Source organism: Arvicanthis niloticus, chromosome 2 (assembly GCF_011762505.2).
Source record: "Arvicanthis niloticus isolate mArvNil1 chromosome 2, mArvNil1.pat.X, whole genome shotgun sequence".
NCBI lineage: Eukaryota > Metazoa > Chordata > Mammalia > Rodentia > Muridae > Arvicanthis > Arvicanthis niloticus.
In genome coordinates, this window is record NC_047659.1 from 59,882,228 (window position 1) to 59,909,239 (window position 27,012).

The 27,012-nt window shown below is 43.9% G+C and overlaps 2 protein-coding genes across 5 annotated transcripts in view; one reads left to right on the forward strand and one right to left on the reverse strand.

Moving 5' to 3' along the window:
* Nucleotides 1-828, forward strand: part of Aplnr (apelin receptor) — an 87,248-nt gene extending 86,420 nt beyond the window's left edge. For both annotated transcript variants that reach the window (XR_013108680.1, XR_013108679.1), the window contains 2 exons: nt 228-337; nt 433-828. The gene's annotated coding sequence lies outside the window, so the exon portion shown is untranslated. The remainder of the gene's footprint in view (nt 1-227; nt 338-432) is intronic.
* On the reverse strand, nt 1-26,245 carry Lrrc55 (leucine rich repeat containing 55). 3 transcript variants are annotated; one of them, XM_076928999.1, is made up of 4 exons: nt 26,128-26,245; nt 8,244-8,456; nt 5,804-7,326; nt 1,428-2,026 (listed from the first exon to the last, which is right to left on the reverse strand). In XM_076928999.1, exons 3-4 carry the CDS (start codon nt 6,501-6,503, stop codon nt 1,791-1,793), a joined length of 936 nt encoding a protein of 311 aa, XP_076785114.1. In that variant the 5' UTR covers nt 6,504-7,326; nt 8,244-8,456; nt 26,128-26,245; the 3' UTR covers nt 1,428-1,790. The 3 variants fall into 3 exon arrangements, with proteins under 3 accessions (XP_034349440.1, XP_076785114.1, XP_076785115.1); XM_034493549.2 differs by lacking the exon at nt 26,128-26,245 and having other exon boundaries at nt 1-2,026; nt 8,244-8,581; XM_076929000.1 differs by lacking the exons at nt 8,244-8,456; nt 26,128-26,245 and adding an exon at nt 7,407-7,691.
* Between the last annotated feature and the right edge of the window lie 767 nt (nt 26,246-27,012).

Here is a 27,012-nt window from a genome sequence, read left to right on the forward strand (position 1 = left end):
TTTTAATGTTTTTTTTTTTTTTGTGATTATTATTGTTATAATGAGTGCTGAATTCTAGAGTCCTGCTATGCAAGCTTCGAGAACATTCTCTTTCACCAGGTGCCTGAGGAAGCACTGGAAAGAGAACCATGACCGAACCGAGTCCAGCCTTAGGCTGAAGGCATACCCAACCTTTAGCCTCTGTTTTTTCATCTGTAAAACAGCATTTTGATTTGTTCCTCACACAGGAGATGAATACAAAAGAAGCATCCTAGACTTTCCAGTGCCCAGGGAGACAGGGAAGATCACGATGAAGCAGGTGACATGGATGAGGAAGATGAAGATGATGACAAAGACGGTGAGCATCGTGTTTCCCACAGAGTCCTTAGTGTCTGACTGATTAGATATAAATTTCCTCAATGGAGTCACCTGTCATACTCTTTGTTTATACAGATAATTTGGGTAAGTGCCCCGGCTCTCCGCAATGAATTCAACTGGAAAGTGGGAATGACAAAAACTCCTTGGCTGTGAGAATGGCAAGAGATGAATCAGAAAATAGAACCACGCCCAGAGGAGTGCCTGGTCCTTATCAGCAACTTCATTAGCATGGCTTGAACTTGAACTTATGTAGCTTTAGAAAGAATTGTGGTGAAGGATACTGATTTTATTTTGATCAAGACATAGCATGCTACCTTATCTTTTCTGAGCCTGATGACCTCATCTGCCAAATGGGAACAATAAATCCCTCTGAAAGGCTGTTGTAAGTGTGAAAGGAAACTGTTGAGGAGGGAGCTTATCACACTGCCTGACACTGGCAAGAATCTGCAATTAATAGCTATTCTTCCTTTATGCTCAATCGAGTGAGTTACTAAGGAGAGAAGACATACCATCCTGTGGGTATGAATGTGGTGGCTTTGTCCCCCTGCCCGGGACACTCTCATGCTAGGATCTGTACCCTACAGTGCACTTTCCTGGTGAGTTCCTTTGGTGTGAGCACCATGGAAAGAACAGTCACATAAATTGGGGTCCCAGGGTGCCAGGACTTTTGCTGCCTTATTGTGAGGCATCCTGCCTTTTCTTTGAAGATAAGGCTTGAGTCAGAAGCAGAGACAGGGACAGGAGGAAGGGTGCTGAGGGTGATTACCTCACAATTAGACTGTAATTGGGGCAGTATAGGGAAGTCACTAGGAGGTCCTTTCACTCCGAAGCTGCTAGTGGGAGAAGGTCAAGGTGTCTGGCATGGAGGCTATCTCACTCCTGGTGGAGGCTATCTCACTCCTGGAGGGCAGTAGCAGGCAGCAGTGGGAACTGAAAACCTGGGTGTCAGGGGAAAGCTTTGCTTTGCACATATCTTCTCTTTCCACATACCTCACATACCACAAGGAACAGTGTGCTGCTCTCAACACAACCTGCACACTTTGTTCTATCATTTGCTATGTTTCCTCCTTCCCTATCTACTTAGCAGATAATTCCTGCAATTCTTCTTGAACTTTGTGAGGCACAGATGATGGACCCTCCAACTTGTGTTCCATTACTGTGTGCTCAGAGCACTGGCATTTTGTCATAAAAGGATGTTTTGGAATTGCTTTTCTTTATTAGAAGTAAGTACCTCAAGGGCAGGGACCGAATTGAATTTGTCTTTCATTCCTAGTTGCTAGCACAGTGCCTGGCTCAAAGTGGATAGATGCCCATACAAAGTTAGCTTTCCAACCTTGTTTGAGCTATGATGGAGGTGGCCAGGACACCGTGATACAAGGTGTCCAGTGGTCAGAAGCAGTGGCAGCAGCATGGAGGGATGAGAGGCACCTGTGTCAAATCTCTTCTTCTTCATTGGCCTTGCTCCAACGGTGACAGCAGTTGGCCGTGATGCCCAAGAGGAAGTTGGTGGCTACAGAAGCGATGGAAACCACAAAGCCCACAAATGCGATGAAGAGGTAATCATCCAGGGTCAGAGTCAGGTGGCAGGCCTTGAAGCTCTCTTCAGTGAGTGAAAAGAGGGGCGCACCCTCAACTTCAGGGGGACCCCGACACTCAGCCAGCTGAGAATCTGCAACGCAGAACAGGGATAGGGTGAGACTCCTGTGGGAGAGAAGTGATGGAAAAACTTCCTACTACCCCGCTTCCAGAGAATAGCTGAGTCTCTTCCATGTGCCTCAAATATACTTACCATCAATAACCCTCAAAGTTTTTTCCCTAGTTTTATAGATGTGATAAATTACTATTCCTGGAGTTTAGCATCTGTGAAAAGTCTTATAGCTACTTCCAGTGGTGGATCTAGAACTTTCGTGAGACATGAAGGCTGGAGTCTGGACATGTTACTCTCTGCTTCATACATTCTTTTGACTTCTCATTTTTTTTTTTTTTTTTTTCAGAGAGGAAGCCAACAACCCCTTTAGGGTGACAAGGACACTTTTCCAGTCCTTTATTTTGCTTTTTTATTCTGCTCCAGAGACACATGTCTCTATCATTTCTCCATGGCCCCATGCTTGTCTCTTCTTAGGAAGTACCTCTGTATTTGCCCCTTGTGATAGTTTCTAATCTATCTCCCTGTGTAGCCCACTCTCGCACTTCCTTTGTGACATTATCCAATGCAACCTGCTTAGTGATGCCTTCCCTTGGGAAAACCCCATGCCTGCTTCTCTTACAGACCCTATCACAACAATTCTGCTTTATTTTTCCCTGTGGTGTCCTTGCCTGACAGTTTTATTACTGTCTTTCTTCTCTTGAAGATAAGCTTCTCCCACAGTACTAGAACAGCATCCCTTCATAGTAAGTACTCAGTGAATCTTTCTTAAATAAATGAGGGACTTCACCTAACTCATGTGTTTTTTTCCAGATATATAGACTACAATGTCAACAGTGTAGCCTCTGGAACTACTGTATCACCTGAGTGTGAATCTCTCCTAATTCTCATCAGTTGTGTGATTGTGGATATTTAGTCCCTCTGTATCTTGCTTTTTGTTTCTTGTTTTAATCTGTCAAGTGGCAATAATCATAATATCTGCTTTCTGGAACTGTGACCAGGATTCAGAGAGTTAAAGCACACAATCGTTTCTGATGCATAATAAGCATTAGGTGAATGCACACCTTTTATAATGATCATAGTTGGGTCTCTCAAGTGTCAACTGGAGGGGTCTTATTCTATATACAGACATCTGAGGGAAGAAGCTGCTCCTTTAGTGGCATGGCTTTTCTTCCCAGCATTGTGGAATTGTCCTTCAGGATTACTTCAGTAAATGCTTAATGGTTATCAGTGGTCTAATCTTAGTCTTAGAAGTAAAGTATGGCATCTGGGGGTGGTTCCACCTAGAAACCTGGGCAGTAGCTTCAGGAGTAATGCCATATGCCCTTGCCCTTGGTAAGGATGTAAATATGAATCGAGCTCTAACCTTCAGCAAATCCTGTTTATTTTTTCCTTTCTGTCTCTCATGTGTCACCTTTATAAGAAGGGAAGAATCCAATCTAAATTTTCCAAGCAAGTCATCATGAGGCCTTAAAATTACAGTGTACAAAATATAGCCTGTGTCAATGCTATCTGTTAATTATGCATTTTTCTTTTTTTAGGGCAAAGAACAAAGTGATGAGTTTAGACTGATCCTTTTGGATGTTGGATATGCATACATATTACCATCTTTAGATGTGTGTGTGTGTGTGTGTGTGTGTGTGTGTGTGTTCATTCATGTTGTGGATAAGGATGTGATTATCTCCAAGTCATGGGTTGAGTCAATCCTAGTAGGCTGTTTGCATGGGACCTGACTAGGTCCAGGTCATGTACAGAGTTGACTCACAAGAAGGTCTCTGTTGGAAACTAGAAGACAATTAACTTCCAGAGTTGATTGTTTATAAAGTTTCAGTGGGACAATGCATATCAGCTAGAGGAGGCTGAGAGTACACAGCTACCATACAGGACTGGAAGCTATGGGCTGACAAAGTTCTATTTGAGTCAAGAGACCAATCTTGAAATCAGATTGTATCCCAGGAGCTCTCTCAAGCCTACATTTGAATCCTGCCTCTCAGCATAGATAATAGGAGATTCTCACACGGAGAAAAGAAAGAAAGTGATACAAAATTGTCTAGAGGGGTGACATCATCCAGTTCTACCTGTTGTGGCAAGATTTGGTCTCCAAGCTGAACCATAACAATTCCTCTGTGGAAAAGAATAGGGGCCTGAGGACAGTTCTCTGGAGCTCAAGTACCTCACCTGCAGTGATGTCTGAGGCTGCACTGATGAGACCTGAGGTTCTTCTCCTGTCTCCTGGAGGTTTGGTCCCTTGCCTGCATTGCTGTATGAGCCATCACGTATGGGGCCTCTCTCTTCTGCTAAGAGCTCAGGTCCCTTGCCTGAATTGATGTATATAATTCCTACCATGATAGGAAATGACCCCATGTCCTCCCTAAGGCAGCCAGACCCTCTGTGGGGGGTAGCAAGGGTATCAGAGATCTCTGCAGAAGAGGCATCCCTACAGTGAGGGCTTAGTATCCCAGAAGGCTCTTTCTGTCAATAGTGACAAGAAGGAGGGAGGCACAGCTTGCAGAGACATTGAGTTGGTAGGGAGATGGCTCTATGCAGCCTCTCCATCCTAGCCCCCACCATCACCCCATCTCAGCCTCCAGCTATTTTGGTACTGGAGAACTTCCTCCCACAGCTCTGTGGAAACACTGAAATCGTGACCCACAGCCCCCCTAAGTTATTTTGGTCCTGGACTCCCCACTCAGTCCTCTCCCTCTTGCCTCATTCAGCACTGTTTAAGCCCCCTAAGCATGCTAAACTTTAAGTTGTAGGGAATCCCTGGGATGGGACTCCAGCAACTCCTACTGTTCTGACACCAGGGGCTTAGGCCAAAGCTTGATGCTAAACCAAAAGTGAATTGGTGGTTGGGGCTATGGTTAAACTTTATTGCCTATAGGCTAAGCTTTAGTAACACTGGGTGAGAGCAGGGTCCATCAAACCTTCATGACACTGGCTCTTTAAGGACTCAGTCTACTCTGCTTGGGATTCCCCAGTTTAACTGTCTCATTTCAGCCCCTTTCCCCAGATACAACCCCCCATGCATAAACCTTGAAGATTCTGCTAAGGCTGCCTGGCCAGCTCAGAGTTTGACTTATGTAGTTCAGGATCTTATTCTTGACACTGTGGCCAGAGAACAGCCAGACTGCCAGGATTTGAATCTTTACTCCAACACCGGGTAGCTGTGTAATTTTGACCAAGCTACTAGATTTTCCTATACTTCTGTTTCCTCCTCATCAGGGTTCTTATGAGGATAAGAGGAGCCGACACATGAAATATGCTTAGAATAAGGACTGGCACATAGTAAGTACTAAAATAAATAGGATTAGTCATGATTGTTTCTTTGAGTTTTCTCAGCACTGACAAGAGTTAGAGTAGAGTAGAAGTCAAATGAACTGTGTTTTTATCTCCGGCTCTGCCAGTTTCTAAGGGAACGACTCTGGGGAAGCCTTCTTAGTGGTTCTATTTCTCAGCCTTTTCACCTGTAAAATGGGGACAATAAAAATGAGGACTCATTGAGATAATGTATGCCAAGGTACTCAGCACACCGCAGTTCAACAAATACCACCAACAGCTTCCACCACTCTGCTTGTGCGTCTTCCTCTCTATCACCATAAGTACCATACAGGTAAGGTACGTCTGATTCTTTAGCAAATCAACTTCTTTAGTGTGTGCCTTGTATATTCAACAAATACTTGTTGAATAAGAGATGGCACATAGTATTACCACTATTATTATTATTAATTATTATTAATTTTTGGAGGTATTACTTCTGGAAACCTTCTGCCTAGTGACCTGTCCAGTCATCTCTCTTACCCGCTGTACAGCGCTGTATCCGATTCCGCAGCCACTTCAGCAAGGGCTCCATGGTGCAGCCACATACCCATGGGTTACCCCCGATCTGTAGGGTCACCAGCCCCGGGAGGCCCTCAAGGGCTTCAAGGCTCAGAAAAGCCAGGCCTCCATAGCTGAGGTCCAGGTCTCTGAGTTGCACGAGGCCTTGGAAGGCCTGGGGATGCACCCTCCGCAGCCAGGGGTTGTGGCTCAGGTCGATATGTACCAGTCCGTGAGCCTCCCGGAACATGTCAGCAGGCACGTGGCTGAGGTTGTTGTAGCTCAGGTCCAGGTGTGCTAAGCGCTTGGCATGAAGAAAGAGGCCAGGGGGGAGCTCCATCAAGGAGTTGTTTCGTAAATCCAGCACGCGGAGTTCCATGTAGCATGTGAGATAGCCTGGCGGCACGGCTGCAATGCGATTGTGGGCTAGGCTGAGGTTGCGGGTGTCCATTGGCAGGTCCGGGGGTACGGAGAACAGCCGCTGGTTGCTGCAGTCCACTACTTGGTTACGGCATGTACAAAGGACTGGGCAACTGGTACCCGCATCAGAGTGCATCACCCCAGCTGCCAAGAGGAAGAAGACCAGCAACAAGGCTGAGTGGGGAGGCCCAGGCCAGGGAAGCTGGGCCCAAGTGTCACCCATCTTTGGCAGCTGGCAGCAGCAGTGCTGTAGGGAGCCCATGCTAGCAGTGTCCCTAGGTCCAACAGTCAAGGTACAGGGATGCTGCTACATTAGAGGCCTGAGCCTGGAAGGTGGAGCTTCTGAGAGAGTGCTATCATGGTGCAACACTTCCTTGGGAGCCTCTAAACACCCAAGGACTTCCTAAGATCCATAGGATGGCCCTTTGTAGAGCCTGGGGAGCAAGAATCCAGTTGAGGTACCCCAGGGTCTGAAAGGATGATCAAAGCTTAAGAAAAGAGGGGAATAAGGATGGAGCTGGAACAGCTGTCAGCAGGTCCTGGAAGGGTCCCTGCAGATCTTTTGTGCTTTGGTCACCCATGCCTGCTGGATGCTTCCTCTTGTGCTGTGTCTGACAGGTGGGGCAGAGGAGGATGTGAGGGAGATGAAAGGTGCCCTTTAAAGGTCCTGGCACTTCATCTAAGAAAACTTAAGCCCTGTCCTAGGTCTGGGACTGATTAGGAAGTCAGAACGGCACCTTGATCTCCAGCATTCAAGGTCCCAGAGGCCATTTTTTCTGGTGGCCCAGTAGGCATGAGTTCACAAAAGACCTGGGGCCAGAGATTTAGGATGGAGAAGTATGTTCCCATGGGCCTCCCGAAAGCCTGACTATTCAGTCTCAGTGGCCTCTGGAATCTCAAGGAATGCTCTTTGCTTCCCAGAGGGGGGTGAGTCCCAAGTGACATCCACTGTCTGGACCACTGAATCTGGAAAATGCCATGAGTCTGGAGGCACAGGTAGGGGTCAGTTAGAAAAGCATCATCTATGTCTTCAAAGCTGTCACCATGCTTAGCTGTGCACTCAGCAGGCAGAGGCAGAAGTCACTCTGTCAACAAGAAAAGCATTCAGGCAGAGAAATACAGTGTCCCTACATCCCTGTCCCCTTGCTAAGTTCCTTTGTCTTACCTCACTCCTCCTTACTTCTCTCTTCTTTCTTCTTTGAACCTTATCTGTCCCCAACCACAAAGTTCTTTGCTTACTATCTTTCAAATGAGGACTACAGTGAGCTCAGAGCCCAGTCTACAGCCACCTACTCACTCTATCTACCTGACCTGAAATCCTTCTCCTAGGTTTCTGTCCGGAGTTGGGTGCATTTTCTTCTATTGCTCATAGCTCCACCCTTGTGAGCACCAAATACCCGACCCTGAGCAACTCCCCAAGAAAAACATGCATCCAAATTCTAGCAGTTTGTACACCTCTCTTTTCCACTTTCAGCATCCCCCTACCCCCACCCCACCCCGTCTCTATCTTACACACACACACACACACACACACACACACACACACACACACACACACACTTTCACTGCCCCTCCCTCAGCTTCTTTCTACACACTCCCTACCCCAGTGTGCCCCAGCATCTTGTACACCATGGCATAGCCCTAACCACAGCATCCTTTTATCTTCTACTCTCCAGCTCCCAGCCTCCCGCTTAAGCCCCCACACACACACACACACTTGGTCTGGCAAAGAGATGGAGAACCTCATCCCACCCAGGGCCTCACCCCGCTGCTCATCCCTCACTCTCTGTGGCTTCAGCTTTTCTTTTACTCACCTGCTGTCCTCACTTACCCCCACCCCTTTATCCAGTCACTCGGTCATTTTCCCACCCAGTTCCCCACTGCTTCGTAACCTCAGTCTCACCCACTGGCAAATCACCCCGGCATCCCCTTATCCAGACTAATTTTTCTCAGCTTCGGGGTCTTCTGCTATACTCCCACGGGCCCTCAGGAGACTACTCACTCTGTTCCAAGGACACAGACATCAATCTGCCGCAGACGAACGGCTCTGCCTCCCTCATCCTGGAATCCCCCGCTCCTTTGCTTGCTAGCTTCCGAACAGATTGCCTATCCGGCTCTTCCCCTCCCCCGACTCTCCTCTTCCATGTCTCCTGGATCCCAGGCCAGCATCTTCTGCGGTTTCCTGTCCTGTGGTCCCTGTGCCCCTTCTTTTACGCTGAAAGGAAATTTGAGAGAGGATGCTTAGAAAGTTCACAGAATCTGAATGCCTCTTGGGAAACTCAGCTGGTGCCGAGGCTGCCTTGGTGTGTGGCTTCCGCCAGAGCCAGGTCTTTCCCTCCCTCCTCCTCCTCCCTCTCTCTCTTTCTCCCCCTCCCTCTATCCCTCTCCCCTCCTCTCTCTCTTTCACTCCCCCTTTTTTCCTCGAGGGCCAGGTAATGACGTTTCACTGTCTCTTAGCAACTGCCTCCACATCTCTGAGCAACAGGGGAACTGGCTATAGACCCCACCAAGATGAGAAGAGAGAATGAAGTACTCCTGGTGAATTTGCAGCCACCCTCAGAGTCTTAGTGGGTAGGGAAAGAGGAAGAAAGGAGAGGAGGTTAGGCAACCCCAGAACAGGCATTAGGGGAGAGGAGCAGGCAAGGGAGAGAAGGCAAGAGGGCTCACCTGGAAAGGTTTGAGTAGATAGAGCATTGGTCTGAAATCTTAGAACACGGAGATTTTAAGTGCATCCGATCCCACAGAGATAGAAGAGAGGGCGTAAAATGGAGGGAGGAATTTAATGGGGTGGTAAAAATCAAAATAGATGAGAGCAATGAAGGCAAGCATAAGGATGGTCAGAGGAAAGAAACATGGTTGATTCTCAGTGTCTGGTCATCTGATGGGCAAACATTTTCTGTTTAGCTGCTTTGACATCTGTTTCCAGGTCAGAGCACCAAGTGATTGGATGAAGCTTGCTTATTAGGAAGAATTACAGGTGAATTATTTCCTCTGCTCCTTGTTTCTGAGCCCTTACCCCGTGAGTTATCTGGGGCTAGGAGATTCAGTTGGAGTATCATTTGAGCGTAGAGCCCTTGGGATGCAAAGAAGCAATTGCCTAGTTCAGGTGAGGGTACCTGGACCACTGTAGACACTTGATTATATCCTTAGGGAATGGAAGTGACCAGCAAAGTATCATAGTCCTGGGTTGGGGTGATGGCTCATTGGGTAAAAGTCCTGCAGTACAAACACAAAACTGGGATCTTGAGCCTCAGCACCGTGTCGTGTCGCTGCCTGGCACTTGTGGCAGCCTCCCTGTAATCCTAGTGCATGGAACATAGAGACGAGATCCCCACAGCCAGCTAACTAGAAAGACTAGATGATTTTGGGAGCTCTGGGTTTAAACAAGAGATCTTGACTCAGTGTGCAAGATGGAGAATTATTGAGACACCTCTGGCTTCCACATGCATGTGAACACATGAACATGCACACACGCACACACATACACACACATCTATGATCAAAAAATACGACGCTTCTTTCTTCTTTCTAAGGGCTCTAGGAATCCCTTTTGTTCTGCTCCCTTTAAGATTCTCATTCTGTTGAGTTCATATGAAAGTGAAATTTCACACCATCTCTTGTCTTGAGCAAGTCTCTTGTTCAGTGGGTCATAATTTGCAAATTGTCTTGGCAAGTTGGTTTGATTAAATAGCTGGTTTCGCTTTCCCTTCTTCCCTTCCTTTACCCTCTCCTCCCCTTCCTCTCTCTTTCTCTCTTCTTCTCCTCCTTTCCATTCTCCTCTCCTTCCCTTTTCTCTCTTCTCTTTCCTCTCATCAGGTGTCTTGCTATGCAGTCCAGGCTGGCCCTGAATTCTTAATCTTTTTGCCTCTGTAGTGCTGATGCATTACAACAACCACACTTGCTTTTTTTCCCCTCTTTTTTTGTACATTTGCCATTTGCTAAATAATTCACCAGATGGTAGGTTTATAGCTTAGGAGAATCATATAGGAACGGGGAGATGGCTCTCTTGGTAAAGCTCTTTCTGTACAAGTATAGAGGCCTGAGTTCTACCCTTAGCATCCAAGTAAAATGCTTGGTGTAGCGCGGCAAGTGTGTAATCCCAGTGCTAGCTCAAAATACTCCCAAGAATAAATGACACCCAAGGTTGAGCTCTGACTTGTACACAAAATGTACCTGTGCACTTGCTCAAGCACACACACACACACACACACACACACACACACACACACACACACACAAGCAGACACACAGATGGATAGAGACAACCCCTTAGAGGTCTGACACTGCCTCTATGCTTTCAGTCTGCTGACCTGGATGGAGCTTCTTGTATCTAAAGGGTATCTTATGTTTTGTGGGGAGGGGGGAACAAAATGATGCTATAGAGAAGAAATGTGAATTTACACAGGTGCTGGGCATTTATGAAGTTCTGTAGGTCACTGACTTCATCTTGTTTACCAGAACTCCCCTTTAAATATGCTTATAGAAGATCAGCTTCCCAGCTCTCTCTCTCTTACAGTGCAGCGTTTCACCTTTCATAGTGTCTAGTGCAGAGCAACACGGCAACCCATTTGCATAAACTTCTCTATGCTGAATGAGGTTATCAGCTCCTCCATGCTTAAAGGAGTGGTGGCGGTTGTTAAATCTCATCTTTAATGTTAGAAATAAAATACTGATCTTATTTTATTTTAGTTTTGATTTTTCAAGATAGGTTTTCTATTTGTAGTCCTGGCTGTCCTAGAACTTGATCTGTAGACCAGCTTGGCCTTAACTCAGAAATCTGCCTGCCTCTGCCTCCTGAGTGCTGGGATTAAAAGCGTGCACTACCACCACCCAGCTAAAATACTGGTCTTAACCCAATAGTAATTGAGGATGGTTTACCTCTGGATAGCAAAGCGAGCATTGGTTTTCATTAATTGAAAAATGCTTGGAGACAGATTCGCACTGGGAAGAATCTTGAAATGTAACTATGAAAGGTAGAAAAGGGTATTCGCAGCTGAACATTTAGTGTTGGCTGAAAATAAGACAAGAAATTTAGAATTTTCTTCCTTTGCATGATCTGAAATTTGCAGTTACAGCAAGAACTAATGTGGTTAAGGGAAAAATATAGTGAGTTTCCTTAAGAGGTAGAGGTCGGGAAGAAGGCTCAATGAATAAAGCTTGCTCTAATGAAAGCCTGAGTTTGGATTCTCAGCACCCATGTAACAGATGAGGTTCATGTTTGTAACCCCAGTGCTGGGTTGGCGATATTGATAGAAACAAGCAGCTCCTGGGGATCCTCTGACCAGCCAGTTTGTTCAAGTCAGTAAGCTCCAGGTGCAGGGAGAGACCTTGCCTCAAAAAATAAGGTGGTAAATAATAGAGAAGACACCTGATCATGATCTCTGTCTTCCATACGAACATACATGGGAGAGTACACTCACGGGGGCACATATGCGTACAACACACACACACACACACACACACACACACACACACACACACACACACAAAACCTAGGCAGTTGGAAACTTCAGTTTTGTACTTGTGGACTAGAATAATAATGACACCTGAGCCCCAGGGCATCTCACAGGTATGCTGTATTAATAAAGCATTTAAATAGCATGTAACACTACAGATAGGTTTGTCAGGTGAACAAATTAAAAAAAAACCAGTGAACCATTGCTGAATAGTTATGCAGAAAGGAAAACATTAATTTGCATGGAAGTAGGAGACAAAGGAAAACAGTTAGGTTGGCTGACGAGTCAAATATATGCTTATGCAAGGTAAGCCTCAAGATTTACAAGAAACCTCCATTAGCGAACATGATGGCAGCATGTAATCTATCTTTTGTAAATGTGAAGTTCAATGAAGTAGAAATATTTTAAGTGTCTTTTTACTTTTAATCATTTTTGACTCATTAAGAGATTCTGAGAATCCTAAATTGGTGTTTTGTGGCACACAATGTACCGTAGGGGGGAACATGCTTGTTCTCAAATAAGCTTAAGAAACAGTGCCTTCAGTAGTTCTCTGCTGTATATGTGTTAGGTGCCTTGAACCAGTTCCTGTCTGCTGCCTGGTTGGTGGCTCAGTGTCTGAGAGATCTCAGGGGTCTGGATTAGTTGAGACTGCTGGTTTTCTTATGGGGTTGCCCTCCTCCTCAGCTTCTTCCAGCCTTTCCCTAATTCAGCCACAGGGGCCTGACTTCAGTCCAATGGTTGGGTGTAAGTATCTGCATCAGTCTCAGTCATCTGCGTGTTGGGCCTCTCAGAGGACAGCCATGCTAGACTCCTGTCTGTAAGCACCTAGCTCTTATCAGGCCTTAGAGCCTCCCCTTGAGATGGATTCCAAGTTGGACCTGTCACTGGACTGCCTTTCCCTCAGTCTCTTCTCCATTTTTGTCCCTGCAGTTCTTTTAGACAGGAACAATTCTGGGTCAGAATTTTTGACTGCCTGGTCTGGCCTCCACTCTTAATTTTTTTCCCCCTGTCAATCCTTCTTTCTCTCCTAAAAGTCCCTTTCCACATATGAGTTGTACTGTTTTGTGTGGGGCCCACAGAAGTTTAACCCAGGGCTATCCTCATGACCATGAGTGTGAATCTACTCATTGGAACCTGTTGCATTCACCAGAGGGTGCACAACTGACAATGACTCCCCAAGTACTTAATCAATGGCCAAAAGGCCTCATGAGCCCTTTCCCCTCCACACGGACTGAAATGAGAGTCTTCCATGAAGAAATAACAAATCCATATAGAGACACTGTGCTGGGTGGTTACCTGTTTCTTCCGGCAAAGCAACAATCTTTTACACAACAAACAGTGGGGGTTCAATTAGCACAACAGTGAATCATGACATCAGATCTTTTCAGGCTTTCTTTCAAGTTGTAGAGATTCTGGACTGCCAAGAATTTCATCTACCCATGGGGTATAACGCAACCGACAGTGTTGGCTGAGCACGTATGAACCCCTGGATTTGGTCCCTATCATCTCATACTGGGCATGGAAGTATTTGTCTGTATTCCTAATACTCAGGAGGTAAAGGCAAGGTCATCATCACTTAAAGTCCATACCACATGAGACCTTTTCTGGGAAAAAAAAAAGTCTTATTCTATTGTGAAAATATGTAGAAATCAGGCAGGGAGCTGTAGAAAACGAAATAAATTGAAAGTCATTTTCATTATTCTGATTTCTTGAATGCATGGCAAATTAGTTGTAATAATGACAGAAAACTTTTCAACAGATGAGAATTAATTTAATATACCACGTCCAAAATTTGTTCAGCCAAAATTATGACACGTTAGGTTAATCATGACAGGGAAGAAAATGGAGAGCTGATTTCTTGTATTGCTGGAAAGGTTTAAAAATAGGAAAACTGGCTGTTGCTAGATTATCATAACCTAATGAAGCGTTTAGCAGGAACTGGGGACTGGAAATGGAAGGCATCTGGGGAAAACCCAGCCAAGAACGCACAGCTGAAGTTATTAAGACAATGGTGACGATGACAATATTGGGACACACTTAGAGTAATGACAGGAGATTTGCTTAACTAAAAGGTTGAAGTGCAGACTGCACACCAAGAACTTCTCAGCAGTATTCTTCAATATGACTGCTTGGAGAAAACCAGCCACAGACATACCACGCTTCAGCAAGTGGTACAACCGCCAGGCAGAGTATGAAAGATGAAAAACAAGCCAACAGTGCCGAACACAATCTCAGAATAAGAAACGCTACTGAGACACCAGTTTCATGCTTCATTTCCCCCCCTCTATACAGGGGAGACAACAAAAGCAGAAGCCAGGAGGAGAAGGAGCTGTACATTAATCCCAGTGAGAGGAGACATCATCTTGTGCATTGAGGAAATAGTGTCATTAGGAACAAGATTGCATTTGTCAAATGTACAGCATTGAAAGTCAAGGCTTTACAGAAGGAGCTGTGATAAAACAAAAGAGAATGGAGAGAAACGTGATGGAAAATGGATTTTAGGCAAAAGTACTTGAAACGACACATACAAAAATATATTGAGAAGTGCCGCAAATGTATTTTTTTTTTTAAACAAATAGATGCAACAAACACTTTGCTCTGTTGTAGATCCAGAAAGTAGTACACACTACACACAGTACTATTTTCTATCCTTATGGTGGGGAGAATCATACCCGCGCATCTGTAACCTTTTAGGGCACACGGGGCTTTGTAAATGTGCTTACATGAAGGTAGGAGGATTGTTCTGGATGATCCATGTAAGCATCAGCAAAGGAAGAAAGAGGTAGAAGGGTCAAAGGAGGAAAGGGAAGGGTGAAGCTGGAGATCGGAAACATCATACCTTTTGATTTGAAGATAGAGAAAGAGAGCAGGAACCAAGAGATACAAGTGGTCACTAGAGGCTGAAGAGAACCACAAAATAAAGTCTTTTCAGATATCCCAGAATATAGTCCTGGTGTCCCACCAGAGGCTCTGATTTCTAGAACTGTGAGAAAATAATATTACTTTTTAAAGCCATTAATTTTTTTTTAAGTACTTTGTCACAATAGCCATAGAAAACTGACACAGTCCTGAGAATGTCTACTGTCTGGGTGGGGTGTGTGGGGTGTGTGAATATGGTAGGATGTTGCTCCTGTGATTAAATCAGCTGACTTCATGCTAGGCACAGGGGGATGGTAGGGACCAGGGAGATTGCTCAGTCTATAAAGTACCTGCCACACAAGCATAAGAATCTGGCTTCAGATTCCCATTACCTTTGTAAAATGTCAGGTATTGGGAAGGTTGAGACAGGCAGGTCCCTGGGACTCAATGACCAATCAATCCAACCTCATTGGAGAGCTTCAGGGTCAGTGAGAGACCTCTAAAAATAGAGTGTAGTGAGGTCAAGGAAAGCACCCAACATTTACTTTTGGCCTCTACACACACACACACACACACACACACACACACACACACACACACACTTTCTTCTCCTCACTTAGTCACCCCATATTAACACCATCTGATGTTGCGGCCCACTCTCTGACCCACGCTTTGGAGCTACTGTGTTGCAGACCATTCTGCCTCACGCTTGGGGGCCAAAATGTCCCGGCCTGCTCTGTTGCTCCGGTCCGAGGGTCAGGGCCTAGCAAGAGACTGAAGAATGGAGACAAGACAGGGTGTGTGATCAAGTCCAGCTTCTCGTTTATTGTCTCTCTTCATGTCTCTCTTATTGTCTCGCTTCTCTCTTATTGACTCCCCTTATTGTCTCTCCTTTTCTCTTATTGTCTCTCTCTCTTATTGAAGGGAAGACCAGGGTATTTATACACTTTGTCACATGCCTTGTAGGCGAGTGGATACCACGTGCCTTGCAGGTGTGGATATGACTTATGCCTTATAGGTGTGTATAGCGTGGCTAGCACGTGCACCATGTGCCTTGCAGGCGTGGATACCACGTGTGCCTTGTAGCTGGGGGCACTAAACAGCAAAACAAGATATGAGGGATAAACAAGATATTTATCAGAAGGTGCTCAGCTGTTGTAGGCTGTTGAAAACCAAGTCTCTATCAGGGTATATGGCTTGAGATGGCTGCAAAGCTGATAGCCGCTTTCTGTTAAAAGTTGGCTCCCGAACTCCCTTTGCCAAACATTAATAGTCATTAGCTCTTTTGAAGGGGTGTGGTCTCATGGGCATCTCCCCAGTCTCTGATGAAAAGATGAGATTATGCATGAGCAAGTATCCAGTGTGGCTGTGTGTTTATAGTTGCAAAGACCATGTCCTATCTGGATGGCCACATTTCATGGCACTCCTTCCCATCCTGTCTTAAATGCTTTCTGCCCTCTCTTGTGAGCGAGCATCTTGGTTATTTGAAAGAAACACCAGTAGAAGATTAGTTGTGTCCATTGAGCGAGACTGAACAAAAATATGGAGAATCACATTGATGAAGCAGCATCAAGTGACAATCAATTACTCAGCTTGCCACTCACTGGCTCTGTGCTCTCAAACTGGGACTTGTCCTCTCAGTGTTCAGTTTTTTTCACCTCTAAAATGAGGTTAGGCTTGGCATGTATCACATATGATTGCTGGAAGAGCCTGGAAAGGCAACACCTGGTTCTCTGTTCTTTAGAAAAGTTGAATGAAACACTCCTTTGAGTTTTGCAAGTATCATTTTATGGAATTGAACTGGGGGCTTCTGTTGCTGATTTCTTAGAACCTCTTGCTTCATCTTGGGAGGTAGCAGAAAACAATTGTAGGCTACATCACCATATAGTGGTTATAAGTAAAGGCTTTGGAATAATAATGGTGATGATGAGAATGATAATGATGATGATAATGCCTGACTCAGGGTTATTAACTAAATGAACCACAAAACACTTAGCATGGTGTCAGGGACTCAGTTAAATCTCAACAGACCTTGGTTACTAGCATCATTGTTATTATTTGGAGAGGAAGTTAGTAGAGGTGAACAGGGAATCACAGTCCAAATGACTGCTTTGTTTTTTTATTTGTGACCAATTTCCAGTTTCCTTCTTTGGCTCCTAGATTTGGACTCCAGTTTTTCAGCTTTGTTGTTGTTGTGTGTGTATGCATGTGTGATATATGTATACATGTGCATGGTATGTGTTGGAAAGCCAGAGATAGATAACTATCTGACTCTATCACTCCTCATCTCAGTTTTTGAGACCTTGTCATCCAAAAACCTAGAGTTCAGCAACGTGGCTAGACTGGCTGGCCAGCAAGTCCTAGAGATCCTCCTGTCTCCCTCCCCAGCACTGGGATTATGGGTTTGCACTGTTGCTCCCTGCTTCTCATGTGTTGGAGATGTGAACTGAAGTCTTATGTTCGGGGCAAGCACTTTACCACTTAACTATCGTCTCAGTCCAGTTGTTGATCTTGGTGTTTTTTTTTTTTTTTTTTTTTTTTTTTTTTTTTTTTTTGACATTTTCTTCTGCTCCTGCTTTGGCAGTTCTCTAAGCTAATCCTTTGGCATCAGATGTTGGCATTCTCTACAATTCCTGTCCACCTGAGTGCAGGTGTGTGATTGTGGGCATGCATACATATGCACTGTGAATGTACATGCATGATTGTAAATCAGTGTCCATAGGTTTGTGTGCATTGTATACTCTGGATGTGTGTACAAAAGAGTACAGGGAAGGTGGGCATGAACTGTCTTGGAAGCATGCACAATTCATTTCATGTTTACCTATCTCAAGGAAAGGGACCTTTATACACAATGTGGTAAGTATCTCTGCTCACCAATCCCTGCCTCTATCCCCACGAAGAAAGGCTAGATGGGAAGTGAGAAGTAGCTAGAGGGTAGGTACTTTCACTGCCAAGAATTCTTTTGGTCAAATCTTCCCTGGAGTCACTTTCACTATCTTGTACACCCCAGGCAGCTCTGAGACTTAGAAATGTTCCCAGAGACACAAAATTGAGTTGGTAAGTGTTTCTCTGAGAAATTAATTTTACTAACACAGAAGTAAGACACTATTCTCAATGTGATTGCCTGTTTATCTGCCACTGTTCTAGACTATGAGTAATCTGTGGGAAGGTATAGGGGGTTTTCTTTCTATTTTTCTCTCTCCCTGGTTTAACACACAGTAACTATACAACTGTCTCCAGACATTCGCTGCAGTAATGGGTGAAATCCATTTTGAGCATCAGGCCAGCTGTATTTGCTTGTGTCTCCACTTAGAAAGCCTCAGGAGATGTAGTGGCCAAAAGTTTATGTAGTGATACTACTGTTGTCCACTGGTGGACAAGACAAACAGATCTCATTACTTCTAGAAGGAAGAGAGATGGATTGAAGGGATAAACAAAGAGATAGGATAATAGGATGTAGAAATGACAGACTCCATCACTCTACTACCCTGTAGAAGGAGGTTATCTTTGTTCTGGAAGAGACAGACTGGGGCCAGAAGAAAGAGACTGACTATTCCTTAGCTGACCATGTAAGACTACTATGGGCATGGAAAGAAATCAGTATATACATAGACACTTTTTAGGAAGGGTAGCTTGCTTCATCTACTTATTGAGTGTCTTGCAGGTACTAGATGTGGAACATCAAATGCTGTAGTACAGCCAACTTTGATTAGCTTTGAGTGCTGTGTGTATCTGTGTTTAGATTGGTCAGTTTCCAGGAAGCCCAGTTAATTATTTTGGCCGCATATCCTCTTTAGTGGTTAAACCAAACAAATTGCTGTTTGCTTCAGTCTTGGTTGGAAGACGCAGATAATAAACATACAGAGAAATACACAATGATTTGATGAATAAGTGCTGTGGATAAAAACAAATCAAATCAAGGCATAGGAATGGAGGATAAGTCATACAGCCTGATAATCTGTAGCTCCTAAGAGGCAGAACCAGCATTTGTTAAATTGGAGAGCTGACTGATTGACGTGCTTGATCTGTGACCAAGAGACTGTGGAGCTTCTGGCCATGAATCTCATTTTCATTCCAACTAAGGGGGTGCTAGAAAAAGAGACCTTTTCATCAGTTAGTCACATGTTTACGAGCCCTTGCTATTCATCAGGAACCATGCTGAGCGCTGGAGATGCAGCAGACAGTAAAGCAGACAGGCTACTGTTCTGGGAGGCTGGAAGCAAAGAAGACAGAGCTGAAACACTTGAAAAGGTACAATGTGCTTCAAAGGGAGAATGCAGGATGGGAGAGGAGGCAAAAAAGCAGGGCTATCCTAAAAGAAATGAGGTCAATTTACCAAAGACTTTTGTGTATTCCCACGCTCATTGCAGCGCTAGTTACAAAGCCAGGATTTGAAATACACATAAGTGTCCACTGAATGGGTAAATGTAACACATGCATGCACACACTGGAATATTATCATTGGCAGCATCATGGAAGATCCTGAAGGACAGTATGATAAATAAAAAAAAGACACAGAGAAAGGCAGATGGCACATGGTCTGAGCTCTGTGTGGAATATATAAATGCTAGGCTAATAGGAGCATAGAATGTTAGTTGCCAGGGACTGGGCAGGATGGTGGATTGGAAGATGTTGGCCAAAGCATACAAAATTTCAGTTAGTACTAATAAATTCTGGAGGACTATTGTACTGTGCAGCAATTAAGTAAAATTGCCAAGAAATTAGATCTTAGATGATCTTTATAAAAAATTGGATGTCTTGTAATAGATACATTAACAAGCTTTACTTGATAATTTGATGACAAAGCACCATGTTAAACACATTGTTTTAAAAAAAACAATGACATGGTTATCACACCCACAAAGTCACAGCAGCTGTGATTACTTGCACAAGACCTGCACAAGATCAAGCCAACCAAATTTAGGCATTGATGGTGAAGGTACCCTTCAGGTTCTGGCAATTATTGAAGAGCTATTTGCAGAAGGGAAGGGGGAATCATTCATTTTTGAGGGTTTGGCCACTGATAGTTTTCCTATGACCCAGTGGATGGCCCATAACCATGTACATAGGATAATATTAATTAGACTTAAGTAGACTGTCAAAAAAGAAAAGAAAAAAGGTGGAGATAAGAAGTTGGGAGGGAGGTGTGTTAGAGGGATATAGAAAGATTTGGCAAGGAAAATGAGTGGCAGAGATGATACTTCATGGTATCCATGAATGAAATTCCAAAAGAATGAAGCAAAAAAGGACTATTCTCAGCTGGGTGCTGGGGAATATATTTGTGAGGAAAGGTGTTGTTCCAAACTTCTTTTCTTGCCCTGGGAGCTGGTATTGGTAATAAGTTTGCTGATTTTGCTGATCAACCCCTCCTGTTTGGTTCCCTCCATTTGCCTTCCTCTGTGTATGTCTGCAGAGACTGAGTCCTTCCCAGCTATCTTGCATCTATTATTTTGATGCTGTTCAGGGTGCTTTTAGTCTATCTACTCCACAGTCCAGACCCAGGAGCTATTTCTATGGCCACTGACTCTTGAGTTATGCACATGACCCATTCATTCAAGGTGAACATATTCTCTCGGGCAACCTGAGAAGTGTGAGAAAGGGATAGTGGGAGGGAGGCATGCCAGCTCCTGCCTAGGAGTTTTCTGGGAAAAGAAAGCTTTGGTTTCTAAGGAAGAGGGGATGAGAAGCAGGAATCCAGAAGTGTAGCATCCTTCTGGACCTGTTTATAGGACAACTGTCAATTAGATGTTGCCAACCTGAGATTTTTCTAAAAATACCCTGGGACCGAGTGGCATGCTTACTTCCAGGACCCTTTATTATCTCTCATCTGCCCACATGGAGAAACGTGTGCTGACCCTATTTTGAATAGGGTACTGAAAGCTGTAACAACCAAAATGACTTATTCTTGTCTGCATTTGTGACACCCCTACCATTAAGTTCTTCCTTTTATTACAATTATTGCTCTCACCCAGGCCTTGCTGCATTGGAACTACAAGAACAGACTTAAAGCTATAAATGGTAGGGATGGAACACTGGGGTCAGGCTTTTGAGTATAGCCAGGCTCCGGTTCTGGTCATGTTCCTTGAGTCCTGATTCACCATGGTGTGATGAGGAACAGCATCCCATGCTCCCATTATCATGGTCAGCCATGATGGACTGTATCTTCCAGGATCCAAGGATAAATTCTTCCTCCAATAAGTTGCTTCTGTCTGGTATTTTGCCACAAGAAGACAAAATGTAACCCAGTTTTTCTAATAGGAATTCCACTGGGATATTTAAGACAACCCAACCTAGCTGCCAAGACTATTTCTGTACCAAACCTCATAGGCTCTTGTGTAGCACAACTCCTTTCCATATGTAAATACACAGCCTTTCTCCACATCTTTGGAGACCAGGCCTCTGGTTCTTTGCTCTTGAGGACATTAAGGCACAGCTAACATTTTAAAACATTTTTCATGCCAAGCATGAGACTAAGTGCTATGCAGAAACTATGGACTATTTTATTTAATCTTACAGTACTCCTATAAAGAATGTTTCTATTTCATCTTTCCAGATTATAAGTTAAAATGTTAATTTATTTTAAAATTTAGTTTTAAGCATGTGGATGGGGGGGCGGTGTTGTGGACAGGGTATGTAAGCACACATGTACATGGAGGCCAGGAGAGGGCATTGAGCCTTTGGAGCTAGAGTTACAAGAGGTTGTGAGTTACCTGTTATGGGTGTGAGGAATAGAGTTTCCATCATCTCTAAGAGCAGTATGCACTCTTACCTATTGTGCTCCAGCCCTTAAATCTTTCTCTCTCCTTCTTGGCTAAGAGAAAGGATTGCTGAGACTACTGTGGCTGAGAACAGAGATATTAACATGATCTCATTGTAGCAGCTTGTACAGAAGATGTTAAGAATACCACAGAAAGCTCTAGCTCTTTTTCTTTCTGGCATGAACATGGGTCAATCTCCTAACCTCTCTGAGCCTTGGCATCCTCCTGTGGAAATGAAAGCATTTTCTTCCTCAGTGAATTTCTAAGAACATCTTATGGTTTTGAGCACATATCTTGTTAAATTTCTTTTTTGGATCATAAGCAAGACATGTTGACTTCCCTCTTTGAAGGCTTCTAGGTCTGGTCATAATACCAGAGGCTCTAAGGACTGAAGGAACAAGCGGAGGTAGATGTAGAAGGTTCTGAGATAGCTTTGCTCTAACTAACTGTTCACTCAGTTGCCATTTCCCCCACAGAACTTTCTTTGTACCTGACCCTGGGTTCTTCAGTGCTGGGAGGAAAAAGGCCTTTTGTTTTCCCTGATAGGAGTTTGTGGTTTTAGGTGAGGAGACATGACTAATGTCAACTCAGAATGATCAGACATGCAATTCAACTTAGCACTGTCTGAAAATGGAGTTTGGCAAAAACAAAAGTGATGAAGAGATGAATGAGATCTGGGAAGGTCTCCTGGCAAAAGTAGGCTAAAGGGGCTGAGAGTAGCAGGAGGTGTGGTAGAGTCAGTGATGACACTGTCCATCAGTCTGTGCTGTGCAGACATTATCATCATCATGGTACTCAATGACACCGAGAGCTTACAGTATCTTAGACATGGAACCAAATTCACCGTCAGTCCCAACCCACTGCGGATGACATCATCATACCTCATTTCTCCAGATGGAAAACAGGCAAATGGAAACTCATGTGTCTTAAGTTAAAATCAAGGGCAGAGATAGTTTATAATTCTGGTTTATTTGATATATGTAGAGTCTATGCCTTAGTCACAAAACCAGTGTATGAACTTCTATTGTCTACCCAGACAGACAAGGTATGGACAGTAGGAAGAAGGCTGAGACTTGTTAAGAGCAGAGAAGAAGGGAGTTTTTTTCTTAAGTGCTTTTTTGTTTTGATGTCTCTCTGGAAAGAATTTTGAGGCAAAGATATTTTTGCCCAAGTAAGAGACAACTACCCTGGAGGAAGGACCAAGATATAGGAATAGAAAGGGTAGATTCTTTGGGTTAACTCAAGTTCTGTCCAGAAAGAGAGTGGGGACATCAAGGCTATACTGTACAGTTCTCAGTGTAGTATTTGAGGATAGGAAATGGGAAATCATGCCTGAGGCTCTAGCATGGTCTTTATTGGGAAATTTGAGCACAAAGATCTTGACTTGATCCATCCAGCGAAACATGCTTCAAAAAGTAGACAACAATGGGACTGAGACTGAGAATCAGATCACATTCTAGTACTCAACAGCCAGGTGAAAGAGTTCTGACACCAAGTCAGGTGACACCAAGGTCTCCTTCAAGTTTTCTGTGGAACACTGGGGGCAAACCATATCTTCCCTCTGCCTTCAGCTTCTCTATCTAATAACATGGGTGTTTGGACCAGATGAGTGCTAAGTAGGTGTCAAGTTTCAGTAAGGATGATGACTAAGCATTTGCCAAGATTGGAGATGCTATTTAGAAATTTTTGTTTCTGTAATGGGGTAGTTATCTTTGGCCTGACTGCTTAGCTTAAAGTCTTCAGCAGCAGACTCAACATTAATTAGTTAGGACCTAGAAGGAGGTTGGAGACATCCTTCCTGCCCTAGAGGAGGGACTGTCAGGGCTGGTGTGATGGAGCAGTCGCTGCCTGCATCCCAGAATAGCTGCAGCCTCCTGGCATCTGCCATCCTGGCTGCAAACTCCCATCCCATTGGCTGATGCCTCTCTATGCCATCTGCCAGGTGATGCTTTCCAGGTTTTTGTGGCACCCGCTAAGCAGTCCTGTGTATGCTATAGCATGCTTTCTGGCTTTTTATCTCCAAGTGGCTAGGACCATAATAGCAGCTCTTGTCTGCTTCCCTCACTTCACCTCATGGTGGCTGAGGACAGAATAGTCACCCGAGACAGTGACAAGGAGCTCAAAGTTGATGTCAAGGGTTACAAATTCTTTTTACTGGATAGGCACAAGTCTGTGCATTTCTCTTGACTTTGATATCATCACCCAAAAATTAAATTCTAGTTGAGCTATTATTCTGCTGTCTTTTCTGTGTGGAGACAAATTAGGTCTTAACATTTGACTCATTTTCACTCATACAGCTGAGGTGGAGCATGTCCTATCCCAGCTCCAGCTGGGCATGTTAAGGTGTACCACTAAAAACACTTCCTCTCATGGTGGTGATGCTTTAGATGGACCAGTTGGATTATTTCTCTGAGCATATTCTCATTGGAGAGACTGGGAAATGTCCTTCAGTGAGTCATGAAAATGACAAATGCGTCTTCTGTTTTGGTAGGTTGGAATTGAATGAAGCAGAGACAAAAACCAGAGACAAAGACCAGAGGGAACAGTCTTGATGATATTGAGTGCTGTCTCTCACACTGTTCCCCAGTCCTCTTCTTTCTACAGCTCCATCTTCAAGCAGAGTGGAGAGTAAAGGGTAGCAAGAGGTGAGACACACTTCACAGTTTTAGTTTTAGTGATCAGGGAAAGCTTTTACTTAGTGTAATCTTAGGATTGAATAAAGCAAGAAGGTGATTTGGGCAAATACATAGTCTGGAGAGAGAGGGAGTAGAAAGTTCAAAGCTCTTCAGGTAAGAGGTATCTGGTATCTTTAAGGAATAGTAAGTGTATCTAGTATGGATGGGAAGTCAGATGGTAACTTAGGACTCCTCTTTTGGGTGTTCAAACTGTGGTTACTTTTTTCTTGCCTGCACCAGGGTAGAGGTGGTATGTAAGCTACAGTTTCATAGTGTTTGGTGGTTGTAAATTGAGGGGCCAGAAATGTCACAGGTCATCATTGAGGCCCATTCTATAGCTGACTCTCTCTGTCTATTCCCAAGAGACAGACTTTCCCTTGAGTATGTTTTCTCTGATAACTCCGTAGAATCTGTCAAAACTACTTCTAAAGGGCTCCAGAGGACAAGACAATTCTCTGTAGACAGAAAAGCTTCAATGGAATGGATTTTTTTCATTACAATTGCTGAGGTGTGACATTCCATGAACACATGCCAATTTGTTCACTGTGTATTTGTTCCTTTCTTCATTCATTTAACAAGAATTTATTGAGTGTCTGATATCTGCTAAGGTATACAGAAAGGCACTGAATCTACAAAGATGAGTCAGCTGTAGTTTCTGTTGTCAAGGCTCTCAGCCTGGGGTGGGTGTGGAGGAGGCAGCAGTGTAAATAGACAATTAGAGAAAGCCATGGCAGGTACTGAACTGAACAAAGTAGGAACTTAGTGCTATCTCAGAAGCCCCCTGGAGGGCTGGTTTTGTGAAGAACCAGGGTGGTCTATTCAAAGGACATGACTTCCAAGCCAGACTCTGAAGATCAAGGGAAGTTTGACAGTGGGGACAAGTATGGAAGAAAAGCATATGTTAAGAACATGCCATCACCAGAAAAGATGGATTAGGAAGTTATGAATAGTTCCAGATTGCGTGTTCAACCTGTGGCTTGTGGGCCTCATGCACCCCAGGGTAACAATGAGTATCCAACACAAAACTTAAAACATTGTGAAATGTACGTCTGTGTGTTTGTGTGTAAGTATACATGTACAAGTGAACATGTGTGTGCGTGTTTTGTGTGTGTGTGTGTGTGTGTGTGTGTAGGTTAGAGAACATTTGTCAGGCACTGTTCACCTTTTATTTTGAGACAGGCTTTCTCAATGGTCTGGAACTCCCCAAATAGGCTAGGCTAGCTAGTTATTAGACCCCAGAGATCTGCTTGTCTCCGCGTCTTCAGTGCTGGGATTACAAACATATGGCTCCATCCAACCGACTTTATATTTTGAGGACCAAACTTAACTCCCTTTTCTTGTAAGGCAAGCACTCTACCCAACTGAGCCTTCACTTCAGCTTTCTTATAATATTTTTTTGTCCTAACTTAGTTATGCAGTTCCAGAGTGTAAACCTTGTAGATGAAAAAGGCATTATCATAAAGTTGCCAGGCTCAACATGTCTATGAGGGCTTTTCTGACTTCTCAGATAAAAGAGAGGAAGAAGGTTGAGGGCTACCTAGAAAGCATTTGGTGTTTTGACTTTGTTGTGTTGATTTCAAGAATCACTGGGGAACCTCTAAGACAGCAATCAGTGGAACAGATTATATTATAAATAATATAGTAGAGGTAATGTAATAATGGGGGCTGACCTGAAGAGTGAATGCTTAGTTGTTTAGATTGATGCAGGATTACACACCCAGTTACAGGTCCCAGGCAGGTGGCACAGGAGACAAGGTCATAGGTCTTGCTATGTCCTTACTCAAAGGAGGGCAAAGGCTATTCCATCCAGGCAACTGTTGTCCCAGTGGAAGCTTGGGTGTATGGGTGCCACCACAGCTCCTGAGTTTTCAAGAGCAGCTGGAAATCCAGGTCCTTATGTAAAAAAAAAAATCTCACCATTTTTAAATACTGGCACGTAATTTAAATTCTACAAAATGCTATGTAGGCCAAGTGTAACACATCTACCAGGCTCATCTGCCTGTGGGCCACTGCTTTGTAACTTCTAAGTTGAGGAAAGAGTTTTTCTTTCTTCAAAAGAGAGAACAAAGTGGATTTAGGTCTCAGGATTCATGGCTGTCTGTCACCCTACTCTGAGCAAAATCCTAATCATTACTTACGGGTTTGTAATTCTGTGGATGCTTTCTCTGTTATTCTGCTTCTTACCGTTCTCCATCTTTCCTAAGCTTTCATCATTTTTCTTTGTGTTTGTGTCTTCTATATCATTTACACATCTTGATATCTAAGAAAGAACAGAAAACAAATGGAATGAAATTAGAACAGGAGAAAAGCCAAGGCCAGAAAAAAACCACAGAACTTAGAGTACAGACTTGAGAGGAGAAATGGGCTAGCTTCGCAGTTCAGGTTCTCAAGGTCTGGAGTTGTTGTGTGACAGGAATGACCTGGGGATGGAGAGAAGCAGACTGGATCTGACTGGAAGGTGACACCCAAGAAAAGAGAAGATCCAAGGCTCAACGCTGAGTTTCCACAGGTTTTAACTTTTACTCGAGATGTGGACTATTTTGAGTCTGTAACTACATCTATCTTGAGCTATTGCTGATGTATCAAGATTATTGAACCCAAGACCCAAAGAGTGCTATCTATCTATCTATCTATCTATCTATCTATCTATCTATCTATCTATCATCTACCCATCCATCCATCTATGCATCTATCTATCCAGATTTGAAACTTTCTTCAAGGGTTTGATCCTTGGAGAATTGAAATCTAGAGCAACTGGCAGTTACCACAATGTCCTGTCAGGGGAGTCAGAAGTGTCAGAGTTAGAGAGAAGTCAGGCTCAGCACTTGAATTGCTGATCAAATGGTGCCTACGGTTGGTTGGCCTTAATTATTTATATTTTTTGTTAGGTAGTTTTGTGATTTTCTTCCTTTAAACTAGTTTATGTTTTCTTTCATCAGTTGTGACCAAAGGGAGCCTTTCAACATCAAGGAAGGCATGAGGATTCCTTCCATGAATAGTCTTGATAGGTAAAGCATCTCAAT